This window comes from Molothrus ater, chromosome 1 (genome assembly GCF_012460135.2).
Source record: "Molothrus ater isolate BHLD 08-10-18 breed brown headed cowbird chromosome 1, BPBGC_Mater_1.1, whole genome shotgun sequence".
Classification (NCBI taxonomy): Eukaryota; Metazoa; Chordata; class Aves; order Passeriformes; family Icteridae; genus Molothrus; species Molothrus ater.
Window position 1 is genome coordinate 118,509,569 of NC_050478.2, and position 20,993 is coordinate 118,530,561.

General features: G+C 40.5%; 1 protein-coding gene across 1 annotated transcript; it reads left to right on the plus strand.

Annotated features, from left to right (window-relative positions):
- On the plus strand, positions 1-20,601 carry ADHFE1 (alcohol dehydrogenase iron containing 1). The gene is made up of 14 exons (XM_036378915.1): positions 1-73; positions 379-416; positions 3,327-3,370; positions 3,533-3,586; positions 4,647-4,801; positions 4,965-5,161; positions 5,567-5,644; positions 6,811-6,916; positions 8,159-8,311; positions 9,433-9,531; positions 10,476-10,554; positions 10,707-10,803; positions 14,028-14,185; positions 17,741-20,601. Exons 1-14 carry the CDS (start codon positions 18-20, stop codon positions 17,822-17,824), a joined length of 1,398 nt encoding a protein of 465 aa, XP_036234808.1. The 5' UTR covers positions 1-17; the 3' UTR covers positions 17,825-20,601.
- Positions 20,602-20,993: the final 392 nt, after the last annotated feature.

Consider the following 20,993-nt stretch of genomic DNA (forward strand, 5'->3'; position numbering starts at 1 on the left):
CGTCCCAGATCCGGGCGATGGCAGCGGGGCGGGCGCGGGTGTCCCGCCTGCTGCGGCAGCTGGAGCGGGCGGCGTGAGTGCGGCGGCACGGGGCGCGGGGGTAGCGCCGGGGCCCTCCCGGGTCCCTCACGGGGTCCTTCACGGGGTCCCTCACGGGGGTCCCTCCCGGGACCGGGCCCGCGGCCGGGACGCGAAAAGCAGCGGCCGCTCCGCCCCTGCGAACCCTCCCGTGCCTGCTCCCGCTGCACACCGGCGGGCTCAGCTGCAGGCCCTTGGAAGGGGTGCTTACAGGAGACTTCTAGGACGTAAAGCTTTAGTTTTCTGCTTTAGTTTTCCCCTTTTAACCATAACTTTTTTTTTTTTTAACATTTTAACTAGTTGTCGGTGCCCGAGCCATGGCCACACTTATTCCCAAGGTAAGACTTAATTTGTTTCTCCAAAATAATTCCGTAGGCCGTGGCCCTGCAGAGGGCTGTATGTATCCGTGCAACCTGGGCAGAGGGTGCAGGTAACAGCTGGGAAGGAACAATCTAAAGAAGAAGATAAACAACCTGTTATTTTGCAGCTGTACAGTGCTAGTGGTTATTGTTGGAGAGAGTCACTGCTCCCACATGTAAAAAACGCCAATCACTTGTTTTTAAAATTTTGAAAGTTTAATAGTAATAAAATGGTTATAAAAATAGTAATATAATTAGACCTATAATAATTTGGACAAATTGAATTAGGACAAAATGAGACAATAGAGACAAAGAGTTACAGACATCCGGGTATCCTTTTCTAGGCAGCATGAGCCCGAAAAAGGACTCCCTTTAACAAAGGATTAACCCTTAAAAGCAATAGCCTGTTGCATATTCATACACTTCATACATGATGCATAAATTCCATTCAAAGACAGGATTCTGTCTGGTCATCGTCAACTTCTTCCTCTGAATCCCAACAGCGCCTTCAAGGTGGGAAGAAGTTCATTTCTTCTGATAAGAAGGCAATAAATTCTTTTTCTCCGAAAGATTTAGGTGTCCTGTGGCGGCTACCTTGCTGCAAGTCCTTTCTTTAAAAAAGTATCCTACATAGCATAGTTTCTATTTTAACTTTTTTTTTATAACCTAAAACTGTATTTAACACACTACTTAAGAGAATTAATACAGCATCACTTTCTAACACAACATATATAACATTCACTTTAATATTTGCGAAAAGCCAGTCATAAAATACACATTTTTCACACACATAAACCACAGTTACTGCCTCCTGTCCCCTCCCTCCCCATACCGTGGGGCCAGTTCTTTGATCTGAACTTTGCTCTGGCTGTCATCACCTGAACCATCTCAACTTTCGATCTGCTTTTGGATGCACACGTGTTGCACCAGAAAAGAAACAGGAAGATATGGATAAAAAGTAGCCTTTCACAAAGGTGTGTGTTGACCTGGGGAATAAAATCTCCACCGGGTTTTTATACAGTCAGTCCCAAGAACGCAGCTCACTTAGCCAGGATTGTGGACTGTGAGCAGGGGAGCTGCGCTGACTTACCCCAGTCACCCTAGGAGGAGCTTCTGTTTGCATGGGCTGTAGGGAGGCTAGGAGAATAAGTATCTGTCAGTCTCCAGATTGTTGGTAAGTCTCCAGATCCACTAAATATTAGTGGTTTGGGCAATAATTTCAGTAATGTGTAACTCTAAGTAGCATGATTTCACATGCTTAGAACACTTCCTAAAGAATTGACATTGTCATTTTACATATGGAAAAACTATTTCTATGTTCAGATACTTGTTTTGCCCAAGATGATCCATACAGCAAGACAGTGCAGCTGAGAAATAGAATTTTGTTCTTTTGCTTGTCTGCTTGGTGACCTACTCAGTCAATTTAAACTAAGCTCTTGCCAAACTGAAGCCTGAGTTAAGAACCCTCTCTGAAAGTTTTAGGCAGCAATAGAGTCTATAGCGTAGCAAGATGATATCAATTCAGTAAATCTCTAAATAGTGGGAAATGATTGAACAGTGACTAGAGCTGAAAAAACCCCAAACTTCTTTGGGTTTTTTTAGTACAAAAATTGTACTATTTCCTTGAACACTGCCACTCCTTGGCAGTGTTCAAGGAAATAGTACAATTTTTGAACTCAGTAAAATTCATCTTGAAAGTTAAGTTTGTTTCAACAATGTAACAGCAGGGTGTCTATTGTACTATCAGAAAGCAAGAGAGTAAATGGTTTGGACATGTCCTTAGCCTGTCAAATTAATGACTGAAAGTACAGCAGACTCCAGCTCCAGGAGAGGTCAAACATGTACAGCCTGACAAGAGGTGGCAATGAAGGAGCCGATAGCAGCTGGCCTGTGCTTGAATAGAAAGTACATAAAGGGCTTTAATACATCTATCTGTTACTGTTGTGGGTCAGTGCTTCAGTGCACCCCAGCATGTCTGCAAGCCTCATTATCATGGTTTCACTCCTTGGATCAGAATCCAAATTGCGTATTTTCAATTAATATAGCAGACATAAGGCATGCCTACAGCAGGAAGAGCAGAGTGCTTTGCCTGGTCTTTTCTTGGAGAAGAATGGGCAATTTCACTTGGTGCAGTTTGCTTCACTCTATGGCAAAATCAGAATACACCAGAAATTGAGTTTTGTGATAATCCATGCAAAAATGACATGGCAGAGAGAAGCTATGACTGAAATACTGTCCTTATAAATATCTTCTAATTAAAGTTAATATTAACACACTGACTCTTATTATTATTAGCAGTACACGTGGTAATTTTATAGCAAATAATTCTGTTTCACCTGCACGTTCAGGACCAGGCAGAAGTAAAAAGAAGTGCAAACACCTGTTAGTATTGCTCCCATGCATACATAAGGTGTTCTCTATCCAGGTACATAAAGAAGATGTCTCATGAATTTGTCTTTGTTCCAAAGGTTATCATGTAGCCCCTACATGATAGGGGCTGCATTTCTAGCACGTCTCAGCTTGTATGTAGCAGCCTGAATGCTCCACACATACTCAGTTCTACTTTTTTATGTGATGTTCTGGTCTTTGTAGACTGCAAACAAACTCTCATGCAACCTTCCTGCTAATTCATTCAGTTTTTATAAAAAATACTTAATTCTTGAAAAACACACTTGTTTTGTTGAATTATATGAGTCAGATCAAGTACTTGGATCATTAATCTCATGAACAGCAAGGAGTGAAATGGGTGACTGTTATCCAGACAAGCTGAGATGACCCGTGGAAATATGTTAGTGATGCTAAAAGCAAGGGAATCTGTCAACTCTAGAGCTGAGAAACAGAATGAAATAAGTTATTTTTCCTAATTCTACTGTTATATTTCCATTCCAGTTCCTGAACGGCCCACCCTGGGGAGTACAGACTATGCATTTGAGGTAGATTTAATAATAAAATATGTTTCATTTAAAAGCTGTACAAACAATACTTCTTGACAAATACGGCACTTAACAAATATTTACATTATCAATGTAAATATTTGGATGAGTAGGGCCAGATGCCATTTTTGTTGAGAAAAAGAAATGTTTTTTTTTTTATAGATGGCCATTTCAAACATCCGATATGGAGAAGGAGTCACAAAAGAGATTGGCATGGTAAGCTGCTATGGTGTGAGTGCATCCCTGGCAAAAAGTTATTTTCTGAAGGGCTGCCAGTGCTATAAATCTACTTAATAAAGGAAAGCTTATATATGGTGTGGTCCAATGTATCAGTGCACAAAGGTCGGAGCATACTGTTGGTTGAAGAACAGAAGCCTGGTGCATCAGTGGTGCTCTGGTATATGAAATGCAGCTCAGGGGATAATTGAGTCATTGGTACTTTGCTACAAGTATGCAACAATGTTTTTCTCTGACCGGGAATTTATTTCAGAAAAAAATTTTGAATCCTGCTGACTCACCAGGATTTTCTCAAGACTGCTTTCATCTTTCTAGCTCTCATTAACTCAATCAGAGACTCTATTAAATTAGCTAGATATTCATTCAGCTCTCACCTTGCCCTGTGTAAGTGTAGAATTTTTGTTTCAGCAGTGGGAGATGGTTCACCTGAGTACATTGTTCCAGTGTGCTTTTATCACTGGCTTTTGTCATTTATCATTTTTCCTCATTTTTGGCATTTCTAGCATTAATAGATCTCTTTTATATTTGAAAATTTGTGAAGTAAAATTATAGTCAGACTGTAAATGAGATTAGACAGAACCTGTCTTTAAACACCACTAGAATAATTTATACGTATTGTATAGCTATTGTGACAACTTAGCTATACAATAGGATGTAGCATTGTTTTTCTTCCTTTTGCCACCTCATTTTGATTTTTCATCAATAATAAATAAATATCCAGTATTGCATTTTTAATATTTTAATGCTGTGCTTTGGTGGGCAGTTAATGGAGGCAATCTGTGAAAAGGCCTTTTTTATTCTCACAGGAACTTAGGAAAAAATATTTTAAAATTTTATTCTGCTTTCTCTATTCTACATGTGTGTGGTTAATGCTCTTTTTTTTTTCAGTGGATATGGTTTTAAAAATTTTGCAATAACCAATTATTTTTAAGTCAGGGTTTTATTATTATCAAATGGTTCCGTTGATTTGGATTAGTGCTTAAATAGTGAAGTGTGTGATTTTATACCAGTTGTTTGTTTTTTTTATTCATTATTATAGGACCTGCAGAATCTTGGTGCTAGAAGAATTTGTTTGATGACAGATAAAAACCTCTCCAAACTCCCTCCTGTAAATGCAGTATTAAACTCCTTGGCAAAATATGGTATAAACTTTCAAATATATGATAATGTCCGTGTGGAGCCGACAGACCAAAGGTACAATTTGCTTCTGACAGTGCATTTCTCCAACTAGGCCTTTACAGGACTTCATATGGCTTTTTGAACACCTCCTTGTGGCCTGCGTGCTGGTCTTAATAGTTAGTTTCCCTGTGTACTGGTTTTACCATGACTAATTGGAAAATCTTTCTTGTGTCCTAAGTTTCCTGGATGCCATCCAATTTGCTAAAAAGGGAGAGTTTGATGCCTATGTTGCTGTTGGAGGTGGGTCTGTGATAGACACCTGCAAAGCTGCCAACCTGTATGCAGCCAGCCCTTCATCAGAATTCCTGGATTATGTCAATGCTCCTATTGGGAAAGGGAAGCCGGTCACTGTGCCCCTCAAGCCACTCATTGCAGGTAAAGAATGAGGAGAGTGTGTGGAGAGTTGGGGCAAGGGGAAGGTGAGGCATTCTACACTCCCTGATACTTCTACTGAAATCAGTTTACTGTGGCTGTTTCAGCTTCCTTTGGGCTAACTTCCCCTCTAGTTGTATTCAGAAGTCATTTTGCTGTTTAATTCAGTGGAGGTAAAATCAGAGGTTTTATCCTTACTTTGTCTTGTTTAGCTCAGCTAGACTCCTTTACTGAGAAAAGAGATCAAAGTAGCAGTTTCCCTTTGATCTCTTGGCTTTGGATCAGGGATACCTCCAAGATTTCCTGGGCCCTGTATTTTGGGTGGTGTTACTATTGTGGTTTTATTATTTAAATTGCAGTATTATATATTTCTTATTATTTGTTGTTATCTCCATTCTTCCTTTTAAGTTCCTACAACATCTGGCACTGGAAGTGAAACCACTGGTGTTGCCATTTTTGACTTCAAAGAACTAAAAGTTAAAACCGGTGAGGTTTTGGTGCTTTGTTTTGGGGTTTTTTTGTTTGTTTTGTGGGGGTTTCTGTGTGTTATTCAAGACAACTGCTTTTCCCATGTCTTTGTTATTTCCCTGCCTTGAAAGGAAAGGATGCTGCATGTCATTTCAGGTGTCATTTCATTTGATTCAACAGCCACAGGCAAATTTTAAAAGCTTAAAAATTTCCTCATTGAATTAAATTTATATCTTATTAACATAATCAAATACCTACGTAATACTGTGGATTATAGTTTGAAGGCAAAACAGGAAACTAAAATCTTTCAAGTCCTTAAATGGCAGAAAATGTTAATTGCAAAGGAAATTTCCACTTATATTCAGGGTCAACCAACTGTTCCTTATTTCCTCTGTATTTTTCTTTCTACTTTTAAGACTTCTGTTTCTTTGTTGTGTAATTGCAACCAAATGTTCCTTTTCCTGACTTTGGAAACCTCAGGCATGGGATGCTGAGCAAGTGAGGGACACTGTCTTCCTTTGGCCTTTTCATCCCTGGCAAATAAAGATTAAGGCTAAAATGTCGTCTTGAGCTTCACAGCTGTTTAAGGTTTTGCTTCTAAACATGTGGATTTTATACACCACACAGTCTGCAGAACACAGGACCCAGATGGGTGTGCTAAGGAGACAATAGCTCAAGAGTTTTCTAGTCTATACGTAGTCAGTCAGTCTGCCTGTCTGTCTGTCTCTCTCAGAGCTACATCTTTGTGCCCTTAACCAAAATACAAGGGCATGGTTATTACAGATGCTGAAGACAGCAACTGGCAATAACAATTGATTGCAGGTACAAACCAGTTTTGCCTTCTGCCTGTCCACAGAAGATGCAAATCTAAGAATACTGCAGATGCCACAGATATCTTGCAAGGCTGCTCAGGGAGGGTTGCAAACAGGGAGAGAGCATTGTCTGGTATAATCCACTTCAGGCAAAAGTCTCAAATCATGTAACTCTTTTAGAGAGACTTCATCATCAGTTTACATTCATAAATACTCTCAACCCTCCCTTCTCTCTCTTTGCTTTTATGTTCATGGTTTCAAATATTTTTTCTCTCCTTATTGTCATGTTTTGAACATTAAGCTTAACTTGTCCTATTTGTATATTTGTTGCAAAACATCTTTAACTGATCTTCCTCCCTTTGCACATTGCAGGTATTGCTTCAAGAGCCATTAAGCCCACGTTAGGGATCATTGATCCTTTACACACACTGTCTATGCCTGAACGAATAGTGGCCAACAGTGGCTTTGATGTGCTTTGGTGAGTTTTCTGCATAGGCTGCTACATGAATTTATTTAAATTTTGTATTTTTACTATGATGATTGTAGAAAAATGTATTTTGAGGGCACAAGAGGATTATCTTTTTTTCTGTTTGCTATTCTTGTTAAGGTGAGCTCTGTCAGACTTTCCTCTTCCTTAGTTTCACTGCCTCCCTCAGAATGTATGGAAACAAATCCTGCTTTTGCAGAAATTTGAATGTTTTTGCAGTGCACCAGAGAAACTCTTTGCTTCCAGAATAGCTTTTGTCAGGGAAGAGAGTCCAGGTGTCCCTTTTTAAGGGATCATGGAGATAGATGATTAATCACATTTGTAATAGCATTTATCATAAATCACAGACATTGCAGGGAATAAAGAATAAGAATTTTCTAACAAAAGCCATGATGTGTCAATAAAAATTCATAAAAGCTTGTGAGATACCAGCAGGTCTTCATCCAGCTATGGTCATCTTCAGAACCAATCTCATAGTTTGCTTTTTACTTGGCACAAAATTTTATTCATCTCAAACCAACAGCTTAACTGCATAAAATACATTGGCATTTCTATTTGGAGAGCCACAGTTTACTTTGCTTCTGGGTGCTATGTATATTAAAGTAATAGATATGTAATGAAACTGTGACTTCTCAAGTGTGGTGAAGGACCCTGGCCTGCAATGTCTGTAATGGAAAAAAGGCATTTGTTCATTAATAAAACTGGTTTGTCTGTAGTTTTGTTCATCTTAATAGAGTCATATAGGCTGTGCCTCTTCTTTATGTGGTCAGATACATGAGTGTGTGGGAGATGAGACTCTTGGCAATTCCACATAGCTTAAATATCACCCATAATTTTTTTAAGGTCAGTACTTCTAGAAGAAAAGTACCCTATGAAGTTTCCAGTGCTAAAGTCTATTATGGTTCCTGTCCTACAGAAAGGAAATGCACTCATTGCACATGCACAGCCCTCTTCAGTGAGAAACACTACAGGTGCTGGTGCATCCAACCAGGCTTTTAGCAGGTGCGAGCTGATAGAAAGGGACTGTGTTTAGATTGCCTTCTGTGTGTGTGTTGGAGAGGAAGTGCTGTGGAGGTGCTGGCCCAGCATTCTTCCACTGTCTGTGAGATTGTATTTCTTGTTTCAGCAACCATTGGACACCAGAAATAAAAAAGAACCTGCATTCAAAGGACAGCAGGGCAGTGAAAGAGAGCTCTCTCCCTTAAGTAATTGATTTCTCCATCTTTCTGTTAGCCATGCCCTGGAGTCGTACACTGCTCTCCCTTACCACCAGCGCAGCCCCTGCCCCTCCAACCCCATCGAGCGCCCGGCCTACCAAGGCAGCAACCCCATCAGCGACGTCTGGGCTCTGCACGCTCTGAGAATTGTCGCTAAGTACCTGAAAAGGTAACACACTTAACAGCCATCCCCCCTGCAGGGTGCTCAGTACACAATGCCCCAAAGCAGGGGCCTGCAAGAATGGAAATTTTAGGCTAGAATGAGGCAAGCTGCAACATTAAGCTTTTGTTTTCTACCCTGGATTTTTATTAAATAAAGCAAAATATTTTTCAGATAAAATTTGGATTAGTAGTTTGTTTTGAGGAGGTAGCTTTTTAATGCCTCTGTGAATCTATTCTTGAAGTCCTCAGTTAAAGGTATTTCAAGTTGTTCAGTTAATATGGGAGCAGAATTTACTTTTCTTTTTTTTCAAGAACCTCCTTTCTAAGACAGAATAAGGGGTATATGTAACAAACTGAATAAAATACTGCTGATGTTACTTCTGTGGCCTTCAGTGTAAATTAAGATATACACTTACGAATGTGCAAAAGTATGCATTTATTGCAAGCGTTCTCATTCTTAAAGACCTTCAATTTAGAATAGGTATTGCCTTAGCTGGGAATTGGTGTTGATCCCTGTCAATGAAGTTTTAGCCTCTTTACAGCTTTTGCATACCATTTGCACTTCTATTAAAGATCAATGTGGGGTTTTTTTGAAAAATTTTTTCACAGTACCTGGTGAGTCAAAATGGTTTTTGTTCCTTTGGAATCTATTCATGAGACATTTTCTCCTTACTGTCAAACTTCAAAGGGATCCTGAGGCACAGGAAGCCAGGGAATCCTGTCTTCATCCCACACAGGTGGTGGGGTCTAGAGCACCACCTAATGAGATGGTGAGAAAGCTGGAGTGATCCTGGAGCCATACACAGAATTACCAAACATTCTAACTAGAATTTTTTGATTCACCACTGAATTGAATATGGTTAAATCCACTCTATTTACTTGGTTTTTGGAAAAGTGAAAGGAAGCTTGCCCTTCAGTGAACCAGTATGATCTACATAAGTGATCCAGATGCAGCCTTGTTCTTTTACCGAAGCATGGCTTGATTCCATTTCCACCATTTTAATCTCAGTTTATCTTTTAGATTTTTTGTATATCTGTCCATAAAGAAGTCCTTTCTCCCTTCTCCCTCCTGAATCACCAATCTGTTTGTGAAAATTCATTGGTACCATTTGCCTCCATGGTGCACAGAGCCATCAGAAACCCTGAAGACCGTGAAGCAAGAGCCAACATGCACCTGGCAAGTGCTTTTGCTGGGATTGGCTTTGGCAATGCTGGTGTTCATCTCTGGTGAGTACAGAGAAACAGTAACTCCATCTGAGGTCAGCTTACAGCTAGTGTTTGTTTCAGATTGTCAAAGATGTTGCTGCCCTTGTTGCTGAAGGTAGAGTAAGGGATTGTAGCCTGGCCTGTGATGCTGAAGGACCTGTGTGTTGTGACAAACTGATGGGCTCTTGTCATCTATGTGTGTAAAGATTGTGTATTCTTGGGTTGTGATACTCAAAACCAGTCATGTGAAAATTACAAAACACAGCCGTCTTTACCTTCCTTGGTAGTAAAAACAAGAGTAAAAAAGTCAATGACACTTAAAATCTTAGATTCCATGCCAGCTGTTCTGCAGTGAGACAGCAATGATGTAATCTTGAGTTTTTCCTGAACTGATGCAATTATCTGTAAGTTTGTCTGTGGGATAGGCAATCAGCAGTCTGAAATGAGCTGTAATTAATATTGCAAGGTAATATAGTTTCATTTGGATGAAAATCTCAAAGAAGCAAAGCCTAAAAGTGAATTGTGTACAGAAGTTATTAGCAGTCATTCTCTTCAGAGACCTTCCTTTCATTCCTTTTCTGTGAGCAAGTCTACTTTTATAATTATATCTCAAAATTAAACTTTCTTTTTCTCAGACAGTGTGAACACATAGGTATGCAGACTATGATATTTTTGGCATATTTACATTACTTTAGGAACTGAAGATCTTTCAGTTCAGTCAGTGAAGTAATAAAACTTCACACTCACAAAGTAAGGAGGTACTGTTTTTTCCAGCTAGGTCCCTGAGGTGCAGAGGGATGAGAGTTTTCTGTACCTAATATCCACATCATACCTGTCAATGCCTTCTGAGAATCTGTACTGAAGAGACTTGCATACTGAAAACTGACCACAGAAGGGACTGAACACAAATTTTCCAAATACCAGGAGAGCTGCCCTAACCACTCTCTCTCTGCTCTCTGTTCCAGCCATGGAATGTCTTACCCTATTTCTGGTTTGGTGAAAACTTACAAACCAAAGGATTATAATGTGGATCACTCTTTAGTGGTAAAACTTGTTTATTTTTTGGTTTTTAATATACATTTCAAATATCTGTTATCTGTCATTAATGAGCATTAAAGTCCATTGAAGTTAAAAGTACATGTCCTGTTGATGTGTTTTATTCTTTTTTTCTTGTTGTTTTTTTTTTTTTTTCCCAGCCTCATGGCCTTTCTGTGGTGCTGACATCCCCAGCAGTGTTTGCTTTCACAGCACAGATACATCCTGAGCGGCATTTAGAAGCTGCAGAGATTCTAGGTAGGAACATCTGTGGGTACAGTTCTCGTGTACAAATGGAATTCTTTCCAAAATGACATTTTGGGATTGAAAAACGCTGTGTGCAAGCAATTGTCATTGGTTGTTGGGAGGGGTTTAAGTTTAGAAAACAAGATTGTGGAATTAGATATCATGCAAATTAGATGGAATAATGCTGAATTTTGATATTGTATGATGTGATTAGAGGAGCAAGCTGGAGAAATCTGATTCTTGGCTAGAAAAGTGGACAGCTGAAATTAACTGGAGGTCTGTTGCAAATTAAAAAAGAGTAGCTGTGATTGGCACAACTCTTGTCACTTTATGAAGAGTAGTTACCACAAAGTGAACCAGCACTCAGGGGCATTTGCTGGCTAAAAGGAAGTATTTTTCCTAACAAATTCCCTGTTGTGGCAGTGATTTAGAACAGTGATATTTTGAATCGCTCCTGCTCTTTTTTCCATGGCACACAGCTGTGGGTTTTGGTCATTCTAATGTAGGCCTAAGCTTGTTTGTAGGTGTTGGAATTTCTCAGTGGCTGATGCCAAGGGAAAGCTTTTCCTGGAGTTGCTTTTCTGTGGACACATATGTAATGGCTAAAAAGAGATTAATTAACAAAATGGCCTTTTCTGCTTTTTAGCAGAATAAAAGTGACAGTTGCAAGCTGACAGCTCATTTAAAGGTTATTTTGTCATATAGTGCCTTGTTATGTTACAGTCCATCACCAAAGGGTGTCCTAAGAGAAAGGATAGCTCTTTATTGTACCTCCAGCATGACTGTGTGTAATAAACCAGATTCCAGTGATGTAGTCTAAGAGCTTCTAGCTGTGACAGCATGGCTCTGCACTGAGCTAATTTATTTGTCTAAGGTCAGGGGGTTTGCCTGCACTAGGTTTTGTGTGCACTAGGTTTTGCTGTGTTTAGCAGCTACACTGCTGCTAAAACACATGCTGGCCAAGGAGCAGGCACAGCCACATGCACAGCAGTGCAGGGAGTAGAGAAAAAGTCGTTAGGTCAACTCTCCTGTTATTTGGAAAATTTGTGTTCAGTCCCTTGTATGGTCAGCCTTCTGTATGCAAGTCACAGCAGTCCAGTCACATGTATGACTTGCTTGTGTAAGTAATCTCAAAGCACTGGAGATCTCAAGAAGAATAGGACTTTAATATAGACATTTTATAGTATTTTATATATAGTATAAATATTTTATATATACTATATTATTTTATGGTATTTTATATATTTTATAGTGTTTTATAGAGGGTGCAAAACAACATGGTCAGAAAAACTACATTGGGTTAAAGTTCTGTTTATTTCGTAAATGGTCTGTGAGGTTGTTCAGGCTTCCTCTAACGTATGCTGTCCTGCTTATGGTCAAAACCAAAACACAAACTCAGCTGGAGTCATATACTGAGCTAATAAATATCTGTGTTCCTACAGCAATTACACACAACTAAAATGAAACAAAATGTGTCTGGATAACTGGTCAGCACACCATATCAGAAACTTTCAGCTCTGACTCTTGATTTTAAAACAAGTGACTGAAAAGCTGTTCCCTTAGGTTTTGTGGTATTAACTTCTGCCATAAATTCTGTCTCTAGAAGTTCTGTTAATTTTCTCAGTAGAAAGTTTAACTACGTCATTGTGTGCCTTGCTGGAAAGGGATTCTGCTGAAAACACGTCACGTGGGATCGAATTTATTAATTCCCATCTGGGGTGTTTACTTCTGAGTCCACTCCAGAGTCCAACTGACTACAGTAGCTGATTCAAATCTGTCATGTTGCCAAATGCAATGACTAAGAAGGTATTTTATGACATGAAGCAGATTACTAAATAGTTATGTTGTGTGTATGTACAGCTGTGAATTTGGGTACAGCCAGAAAAAATCCAATACCTCCCTGCATGGATTCTTAGACAGTTGAAATAGGTGTGCATGTGGCCAGAGATTTTCTAAGAGCAATTAAAGACCGATGAATCTTTTAAGCTGAGCAAAAAGAAAGTACTAGAACTATGGTAATATTTTAAAACTGCCAACCACATTTACTGTCATATTTTATCCTCCTGCATTTCCCTTTTACTTTACCATCTGAATAGAGGGTTTATGTCTTTTTGCTGTGGAGTTACCCCTCCACAGCAAAACCCAGATAAACTTAGACTTCATGGCATGGCCCCAATAGCACAAGACTTTGTACAAGACTCTCTCATATCTTATTTATCTTTTTTTCCCAGACATTATTTACTACATTACTGCCAGCCTTACTACCTGAATATCTGAGCTCTTCAAGTGAGCTTGCAGGTTTCCTATTCCCTTAACTCCTTTTGAATGTTACACTGAGCTGTGTGAGGATCACAGAAGATATTTTTCCTGTAGCTATGTCTTGCTCTTACTCATCTCTCAGTGTGGCACTTAGACCTTAAATAGTTCTGCTGTAACATCACTGAGGTCACACAGAGAACCAATTTAGCTTGGGTTACTTTGAAAGAAATCATATGGAGGGACTTGGGTCTCCTGTTTGGACATACTTTTATTATTACTTTTAAGTAAGTCCTGAACATTCATTGAAGAAGGGAACACGAGCTATTCCGTAAGAAATATTTATAATCTTTCATTTTGTGTTGGTGTTTTCATTACTGTTCAGTAGTTGTTTCAAAGAGAGCAGTTCCTCCTCTTCAGCTCTACAGTACCCTACACAAGTCAGCACATATTCAAACAGCAATAAATTTAGAATTTACTCAACGTGCTGAACACTGCCCTGCTGTCTCCTGCCTTTTTCAGCCCACATGCTGTAGTCCTCTCTGGTGATGTGTAATTGAACAGAACAGTCCTCTAGATGTCAGCAAACTCAAGACCTTAAAATGAAGTTAGCATTTGGCACACTGTCCATACAAATAAATACCACTGATGTTCATGCATTAGCTGCTTTCCTCCCAGCAGTTAGTCAGACTAAAAAGTGCTTCTCCCTGTGAGCACAGAGGGAAAGGAAGTTAACCTCATGTGGCAGTTAGTCTTTCTGGCAGCAGTGAACTTGCCTCTGATCTTGTTTTATTCCACCTTTCACAAACCATTCCAACTGTAAAATGAGGACTGATTCCTCTTTTTACTTCTTGTTGCTTTTAGGGCAGTGGCTGTTATGTATGGATATGTATTCAGCTGATATTATGATTAAATTAAGTCCAGGACAGGCTTCCTCTGCTCTCTCCACCCTACAGTCAAGGCATTATGTCTTATTTTAGGAGCTGACATCCGCACTGCCAGAATCAAAGATGCTGGGCTTATTTTGGCAGACACACTCCGGAAATTCCTATTTGATCTGAATGTTGATGATGGCTTGGCTGCAATTGGTTATTCCAAAGCAGACATCCCTGCATTAGTCAAAGGCACTCTGCCTCAGGTAAGACAGAGAGCAAAACAGTTTTTCTTGTCAAATAAAATAGAACAGATTTTGGAAAAAAATCAGAAGTGCTTCTTTTCCAGCAAGTTTTATTTCTATTCCTGCATGAAAACTATTAAATGGAGAAAATTATGGATAGTCAACTATATATTGTTTCACTCCACAGCTTAGGTTTTTCTTTTCAGTGGGATGGAGTGCATGCTGCAGTTTTCACATGGATACAGAAAAAAAGGGCTAAGTGTTTGGTTTGGGTTTTTTTTTAATGTTACAGTTTTTAAAAAGAGGATGTTTTTCATAGGCCTGTGATCTTTGTAGTAGATACTGCTTTTTTCATAACTACCTCTCTTAATTATGTGTGCAGGTGGTCTATAGATAAAGCCTTAATACCAAGTGCTATCTGGTAAGAATGATCAAACTCACTTTGCATTAAACTTTCCATATTGAGAAGTTGCATTTTTCTTCGCAGATGGCTTTTTTGTTCCATTGACCCCCATCAGAATTTGAAATAAGGTCCCCTGGGATGATATAGATTAAACTTGTAGTACCCTTTATTGTTTCAATGCCCACAAAGACACTGCAAAAAGCAACACACCACTCTTAAAGCAAAATCCAGAGTCTTCCTTGTAAAAAACCAGTTTGATTCATATGCTATGAACCTAGTATTTGTTCCCACCAAGTTGCAAGGGAAATATTACTATGGAGAAAGTGAAAATTTTTTAGGCCAAAAGGTTATTCACTTTTTACAGCAGATCCTGTATAGTTCTTCTCACTCATAAATCTCAGAGCACCTTAGAACAGTTACATTAACAGTAAATATTAATATTCCTATTTTATACCTGAGAAAGTGACACAAAGGTGCAACTATTGAGGATCACACTCAACAGCAGTGGCAAAGCCAGGAAGAAAACTAAGGTCTCTGAGCACCCATGAAGTAGGTTATGCCTGTGCATTGTTATGGGGCATTTGGAGGGTTTGTTTTGATAAACACATTCCTTTAAAACAAACATTGAATGCAAGTTTTGCATAGCTGGAGAAGGGTTCTTCACCAAAAGATGTTGAAGGGTTTTTTCTGTCTTCTTATGGCATTGGTGATTCATTGTACTGTGTAAAATGAGATGACCTAATAGTTTCTCAGCCCTTATTTTTTTGTATGAGATGTAACATGATGCAAACGTATCAGTGTTCCTTAACAATCTGTTAGTACCCATGGGTTAATCCATAGTTTATTTTTTGGTATAATTCTTTTGCTTTTCATCTTGCAGTAGGTTTGCTTTGTAATACAGCAACGGCCCATTCACATCAAGAAAGCAATGTGGTGCAGTGGTGATAGCACTAAAAAGTTTGCCAAGTATATTCCATGCCATGAAGTGCAGGCTGCAGGGCAGAATGTAATCTGACTGTTGGGATTTGGGGTGGGAGCTCTGTTGGGACAGACTTGAAGTTAAAACAGAATTTTATTTCCCTTCCTAAGTGAGGCTGTTGAAGTTGATCTTGTTTACAGACAGCAGTTATTCTAGCAAAGAAGATGCTGTCTCTAAGTTCAAGGTGGCTGGGTGGTGGTGTTTGAGAGGAGATGGGGGCACTGAAAATAAGAGATTGTGGAAGGGCTGTTCTCTGTCCACCCACCCCCTGCAGACATCCCAGAGGCAGCTACAGTGAGGCTGAGGCAGTGATGAGTCCAGAGCTGCTGGGTTTGGCACGGGACCAGGATGCACTGAGTCAGACTGAGGGAGCCAGGGCCTCGCTGTCTGGGCACCAGCAAAGACCAGCAAGCTTGTGCAGAGGTAGTGATGGTGCCTCTGTGTCCAGGCACATGGGAGGAGCACCCGTTTGCAGCCTTCTGTCCCCAGAGCTGGGAAATGCTCCAGTCTGTCAGGCTGTCAGGCTGGCTGTCTCCTGTCACCCAGTGTGATTTTACAGATAAATCTGGACATCTCAGTGCTCAGAGCTGCAAAACTGGCTTTGGCCCAGACGGTCCTAATATGATGAATTTATGAATGCTTGAGCACTGTGTTGTCATATTTTGCATATTATGAGTCTGAAAAAAACAACACACTATTGCCCTAGTGCTGTCTGAATTTTCATTTGGTTTCAAAACTGCATAGAAGAATCTTAGTCTTCTCTTTGGCTGGATCTCTGTGAGTAGCAGCACTGGTGTCAGCAATGGGGAGAGAGGTACCATCTGATTGCCACTTATGCACCAGTGAATCTTCTGTAGGTAAAATTATGCACACAGAGCTGCACTTCTCAGACTCCTCACAAGCCATGCTAACCATGATTATGAGCTGTGAATACCTCACAGCTGACTTCTCACCACTGTTTCACGTTGATTTGGCAGTGTGGTGGCCTGGCTTGCCGTGTGACCACATCCACAGTCGCGTCCCGCGCGCCGGGGGAAGCGCGCGGCTGCGAACCTGTACTGTGGCATCACCCTGCTTCCAGGGGGCTCAGCTGAGCCTCCTGCCCAGGCAGGGCACTGGGGAGCCCCTTCCCCTGCATCCCACTCCATGCCTCAGGCAAGGACCTCAGCAAATGATATCCACTGTTCACATGTGAAAAAAGGGGGAACTTTACAGCTGGAGGGCAGCATCTTCCACAAGGGAGATGTTGAAACAGGTTGCAGCAGAAGAAACTCTTTCTTGCCCAAACAGACCTCATCTAAAGATAATGTGCTCCTAGTGTGGGCCTGGACTCTGTCTTTGCAGACATCTCTAACTCTCCCCAGTATTTCAGTAAAAGTTAAAATCATTGGTTGTTGAAAACATGAAAGTTCTAATCATGACCAGTATGAGTACACTGATGTTGAGCCCTTTCAGCTGAATGTTCCTGCAGTAACTGGGTACCTGCACTAATGCAGCTCCTCATCCTCAGTAGCACAGGGCTTTTCTGAATTGCATCCCCTGCCTTTGTGCTTATTTTGTCAAGCAGAGCACTAAAGCACATACCTGAGTTTCATTGCAGTCACTGGGGCTTTAGCACCTGAACATTCTGTTGAATCAGTGTCCAAATGAAGACTGACCACAATTCCTTTGTATTCTGACTCTGAGGTGTGGGGCTGTTTATTAAGCAGTTTCATACTTTGCCTTTGCTGTGTCTCTTTTTCAGAGTCTGACTTACAGGTGCTGTTTATTCTGCCCATTTACAGCAGCTCTTGGGCCTTGGGAGGTGTAGTATTTTGAGAGTCTTGGTCCCTAAAACTCCAACTCCTAGTTCAGTGCTGGCAAATTAATTTTAAAATGGACTATCTTCTCAGGATAATGTCCTCCGGTGTACTGACATCTGTGATGGAGAAGGCCATGTTTGCTGTGCTTGTCTCGGAAACTGAACAGCATTCTGATCTTGCTTCTGTGTATTTAGTTACAGGGAATTTTAGCTTATATATTCTTGAAAGTACTGTACAGTTGATGATGCTTCAATTTAATTACTTGATTACTTATTTTGCAAAACTTTGTTATTCTCTGTGAAGGATATTAGTACAGAGACACGTAGTTCACCTACTGTTTGATTAATTTTACTGGTATCCATTTATAATCCAGTTTTTCTTTCATCTTGCAGGAGAGAGTGACTAAACTATCACCACGTCCCCAAACAGAAGAAGACTTATCTGCTCTCTTTGAGGCTTCCATGAAACTTTATTAGCTTAAACATGTTTTGGAAAGTGTGGTCTATTCTAACACAGAGGTAGTTTCTCACAGATACGGGACTGAATTTGTTTAGAGCATGGAAGAATTTGGGTAACTTTGACTTCTGTTCCATTGTACACTGCCAAAAGGTCACACAATTCATCTCTAACTAAACACTGCTTTGAAGTGAGGACTTGACTGTGGTTTCTTTCTTGCTCAGTTGTCAGTGACATTGACTTGCATAAAAGTTGGAGCAGATTTCTTGCATTACTGAAGGCTTTTTTGTGCTTCAGAGGTGGTCAAAGGTGGAAAAATGTTCCAAGGGATATTGCAAGCCATTTTGCAAATTATGCTTCTATTTAAATTATCCATGTTTTGTTTTAAAAAGTCATGCTAGCTAAGAAATAATGAAGGTCATTTTTAATTAGGGAGGGGAAGTCCCCTGCAGAAAATATCAGCTTACTGTATTCTGTTCTGCTTTATCATCTTTTTACCATCTGGCTTTGCTAAGAAGGCTGTTGAACTGGGGTGCTTTTTCATTGTTTGATTAGGAAAAATCTGGACACTTCATAGCTGTCTGTAAAAGAATGCTTGGAAATTTGGTTTGGGTTAAAATTCTGACAGATATTGTCATACATTTATCTTTCCTCTTATAATCTCTATAATTGTCATATATTTATCTTTCCTGTTATGCTCTATACGAGGTGCTGTTCAGAGGAGCAAAACCAGAGTAAAGCATGGTCACACACTCAACAGGAACCATATAATAGCAAGACAGCATCCATCATGGTCATTCTGTCTGTCTGAAGGCAACATCCCCCCTTCCTGCTGTGTTCTGTGGAAGGAAGCTCTCAACTGTATCTTGCTTTGCTGTGAATCAATTGCTTCTGCTGAGCATCAATTGCTTCTGCTGAGCTCCTGCAGGTGCTGTCCCTCAGAGTGCAGCCACCAGCTTGAGGAAGTGGCTGTGTGCTGTGGTTCAGTATTAAAAAGAGGTGGTGAGCATTTGGCTGCACAGAGCCCCACGGGGAGCACTGGTTAAATGTGGGAAGGAGCGTGCACCTTCCGAATAGTTAACCAGCTGGTTGGCTGTCAACTGAGAAAGGGAAGTGGGGCAGGGAGAAAGGAAACTAACATTTTAATAGTATTTTCCTTTATTTAAAAAGTCCACGTGGTTGTGTGTACAGTTTGTTTAAATCAGATTCTGCTTCATGTTGGACTCTTTCAGCATCTGATTCATGCTGCTACCACAGCACAAGACAAATGAGGGAAGAGCCCTGTGACTTCTGGGGTGCATATTCCTTTCTGCTGGGGAGGGAGCACTTTTCAGTCACCCTGTTGAAGTAGGAGGCTCTATGCTTGCACCTTTGCATTTGTGTATTTGTCAGATCAAACTAGTGCTGTCCTAGCATCTGAGGACAGATGTGTGCTGGATATTGACACTGGATCCATTCCAGGGCTGTTAAAGCAGGTGGATGGATACTGGCTGTTCTTAGCATCAGAAGGGGTTTGGCAGCCATAGGACTGCACTGCCACTGTGTGATACGCATGTGATTTCCATGTCCTTCTGAACCTTCCCCTCTGCTGAAATTGCCCACAAGTACCTCTGTCATGAAGGCTGATGTTGTAATAGCAAGGGATTTATTTCATTGTATTGTGCAAAGCTGACATATTTAGAAAAAAAAATTGTCAAAACTTTTTGTCCAACCCTGTTGTTCAGAGTCAGGCTAGATGAGGCTCTGAACCCAGTCTAGTGAAAGATGTTCCTGCCCATGGCAGGGAGCTTAGAACTAGATCTTTAAGATCTCTTCCAGCCCAAACCATTCTATGGTTCTGTATAAACTTTTGGCCTGTTTTGTCTTTCCACTCCTGTCTCTCTCCAATCTGTGGTAGCAATACAGATTCATGAAGAGATAATCTTTTTGTCCAGGAGCCTAATTCATGGCAGTCCTGCTGTGTTTGGGGGGAATATACTCTCTGGGGAACTGAGCAGCATGTGATTTCATCACTGCAGCAGAGCACTTTGATGGGAATTCTTTGGGAAGTAGGATAACTTCTTCCAGGACACTTTTTATCTGCCTTTTATGCCAGTATGGCCGTTATTGTCAGGTTGCATTTTCAACTGACAGAAGCTCACACAACTTCCTATACCAGATAACCTGCAGCTCCTGGTGGTTTATAAAATAAATCTCATACCCCCCTTGATACCCATATTTTTACAGATGAGACAAAGAGGTTTATGTTATACCTAGCATAAGCAGATGGTGCTGTAAGAAGGGACATTTCTGTTTTCCTCACCTCTTTGGCTGCATCAAGGTCTTCAACTGCCTTAAACTGGTTGTGGAATCTCTCCCACAGACATCAGCTACATGTGAAAATCTGTCTCATGGGCCTCAGTCTCCACCACCAATTATTGGTTACTAGTAGGGATTTTCTGAGGAAAAATCAAGAGAGCTCAAGTTGCCCCAGAATGCTGTCATTCAAATAGTGATGATGTGACAGGGTGTCACATCCTGGCTCCTGGGCAGTGGTAGTTTTCACAGCTAAAGAGCTATGTGGGGTTTTTCATGTATTATCTCACCAAATTACTCTGTGCTGGTATTTCTGTGGAGAGTTGGGGTGACACTGTAATTGTGAGTGCCCAGTGGTGGTTGGGCATGTGTGTGAAATCTGGGAGGCTTGTTCTTGTGGCTTCTGTTACTGCTGTGCTACTCAAACCCTCTGTGATGGATCTGTTAGTTTAGATTGTGCTGAAATGCAAATAACAAAAATAAAGCTTGTTTTAGAGCAGCATTTAACTCTGTATTCTCTGAGCTCTGTGCAGGTAAACACAACCCAAAACCTGGCCCTTGTGATCACTCACTCAGTCCATTTGCATTTATTAGATTAGCTTTGGAGAGCAAGTATGAACAAGTGCATATGTAGTGCTGGTGAAAATAGTTTACCAGCAGGTGTAGTGTTATCTGGAGTACCAAATGAAAAACTCACTCATTTCATAAGCAGAGCCTGCAGGATTGCTGCTTGGGATTTACAGTAGTTACAGTTGTTGGTCCATCCCCTCATTTGCCTTGCCTCTTTCCATACCAGTGCTGATTTTCTCAGCAGTTAAAAAGAGAAAAAAAGAAAAAATATGTACTTAACATAGCTAAATCTTCAAAAACTCTCACCATCATCCTGTGTGAATA

Coding starts and splice junctions, on each gene's coding strand:
- ADHFE1 (XM_036378915.1), top strand. CDS start 18: ATGGCAGCGGGGCGGGCGCGGGTGTCCCGCCTGCTGCGGCAGCTGGAG. Junction 4,802..4,964: donor GTGGAGCCGACAGACCAAAG/GTACAATTTGCT, acceptor TTGTGTCCTAAG/TTTCCTGGATGCCATCCAAT. Junction 8,312..9,432: donor GTCGCTAAGTACCTGAAAAG/GTAACACACTTA, acceptor CATGGTGCACAG/AGCCATCAGAAACCCTGAAG.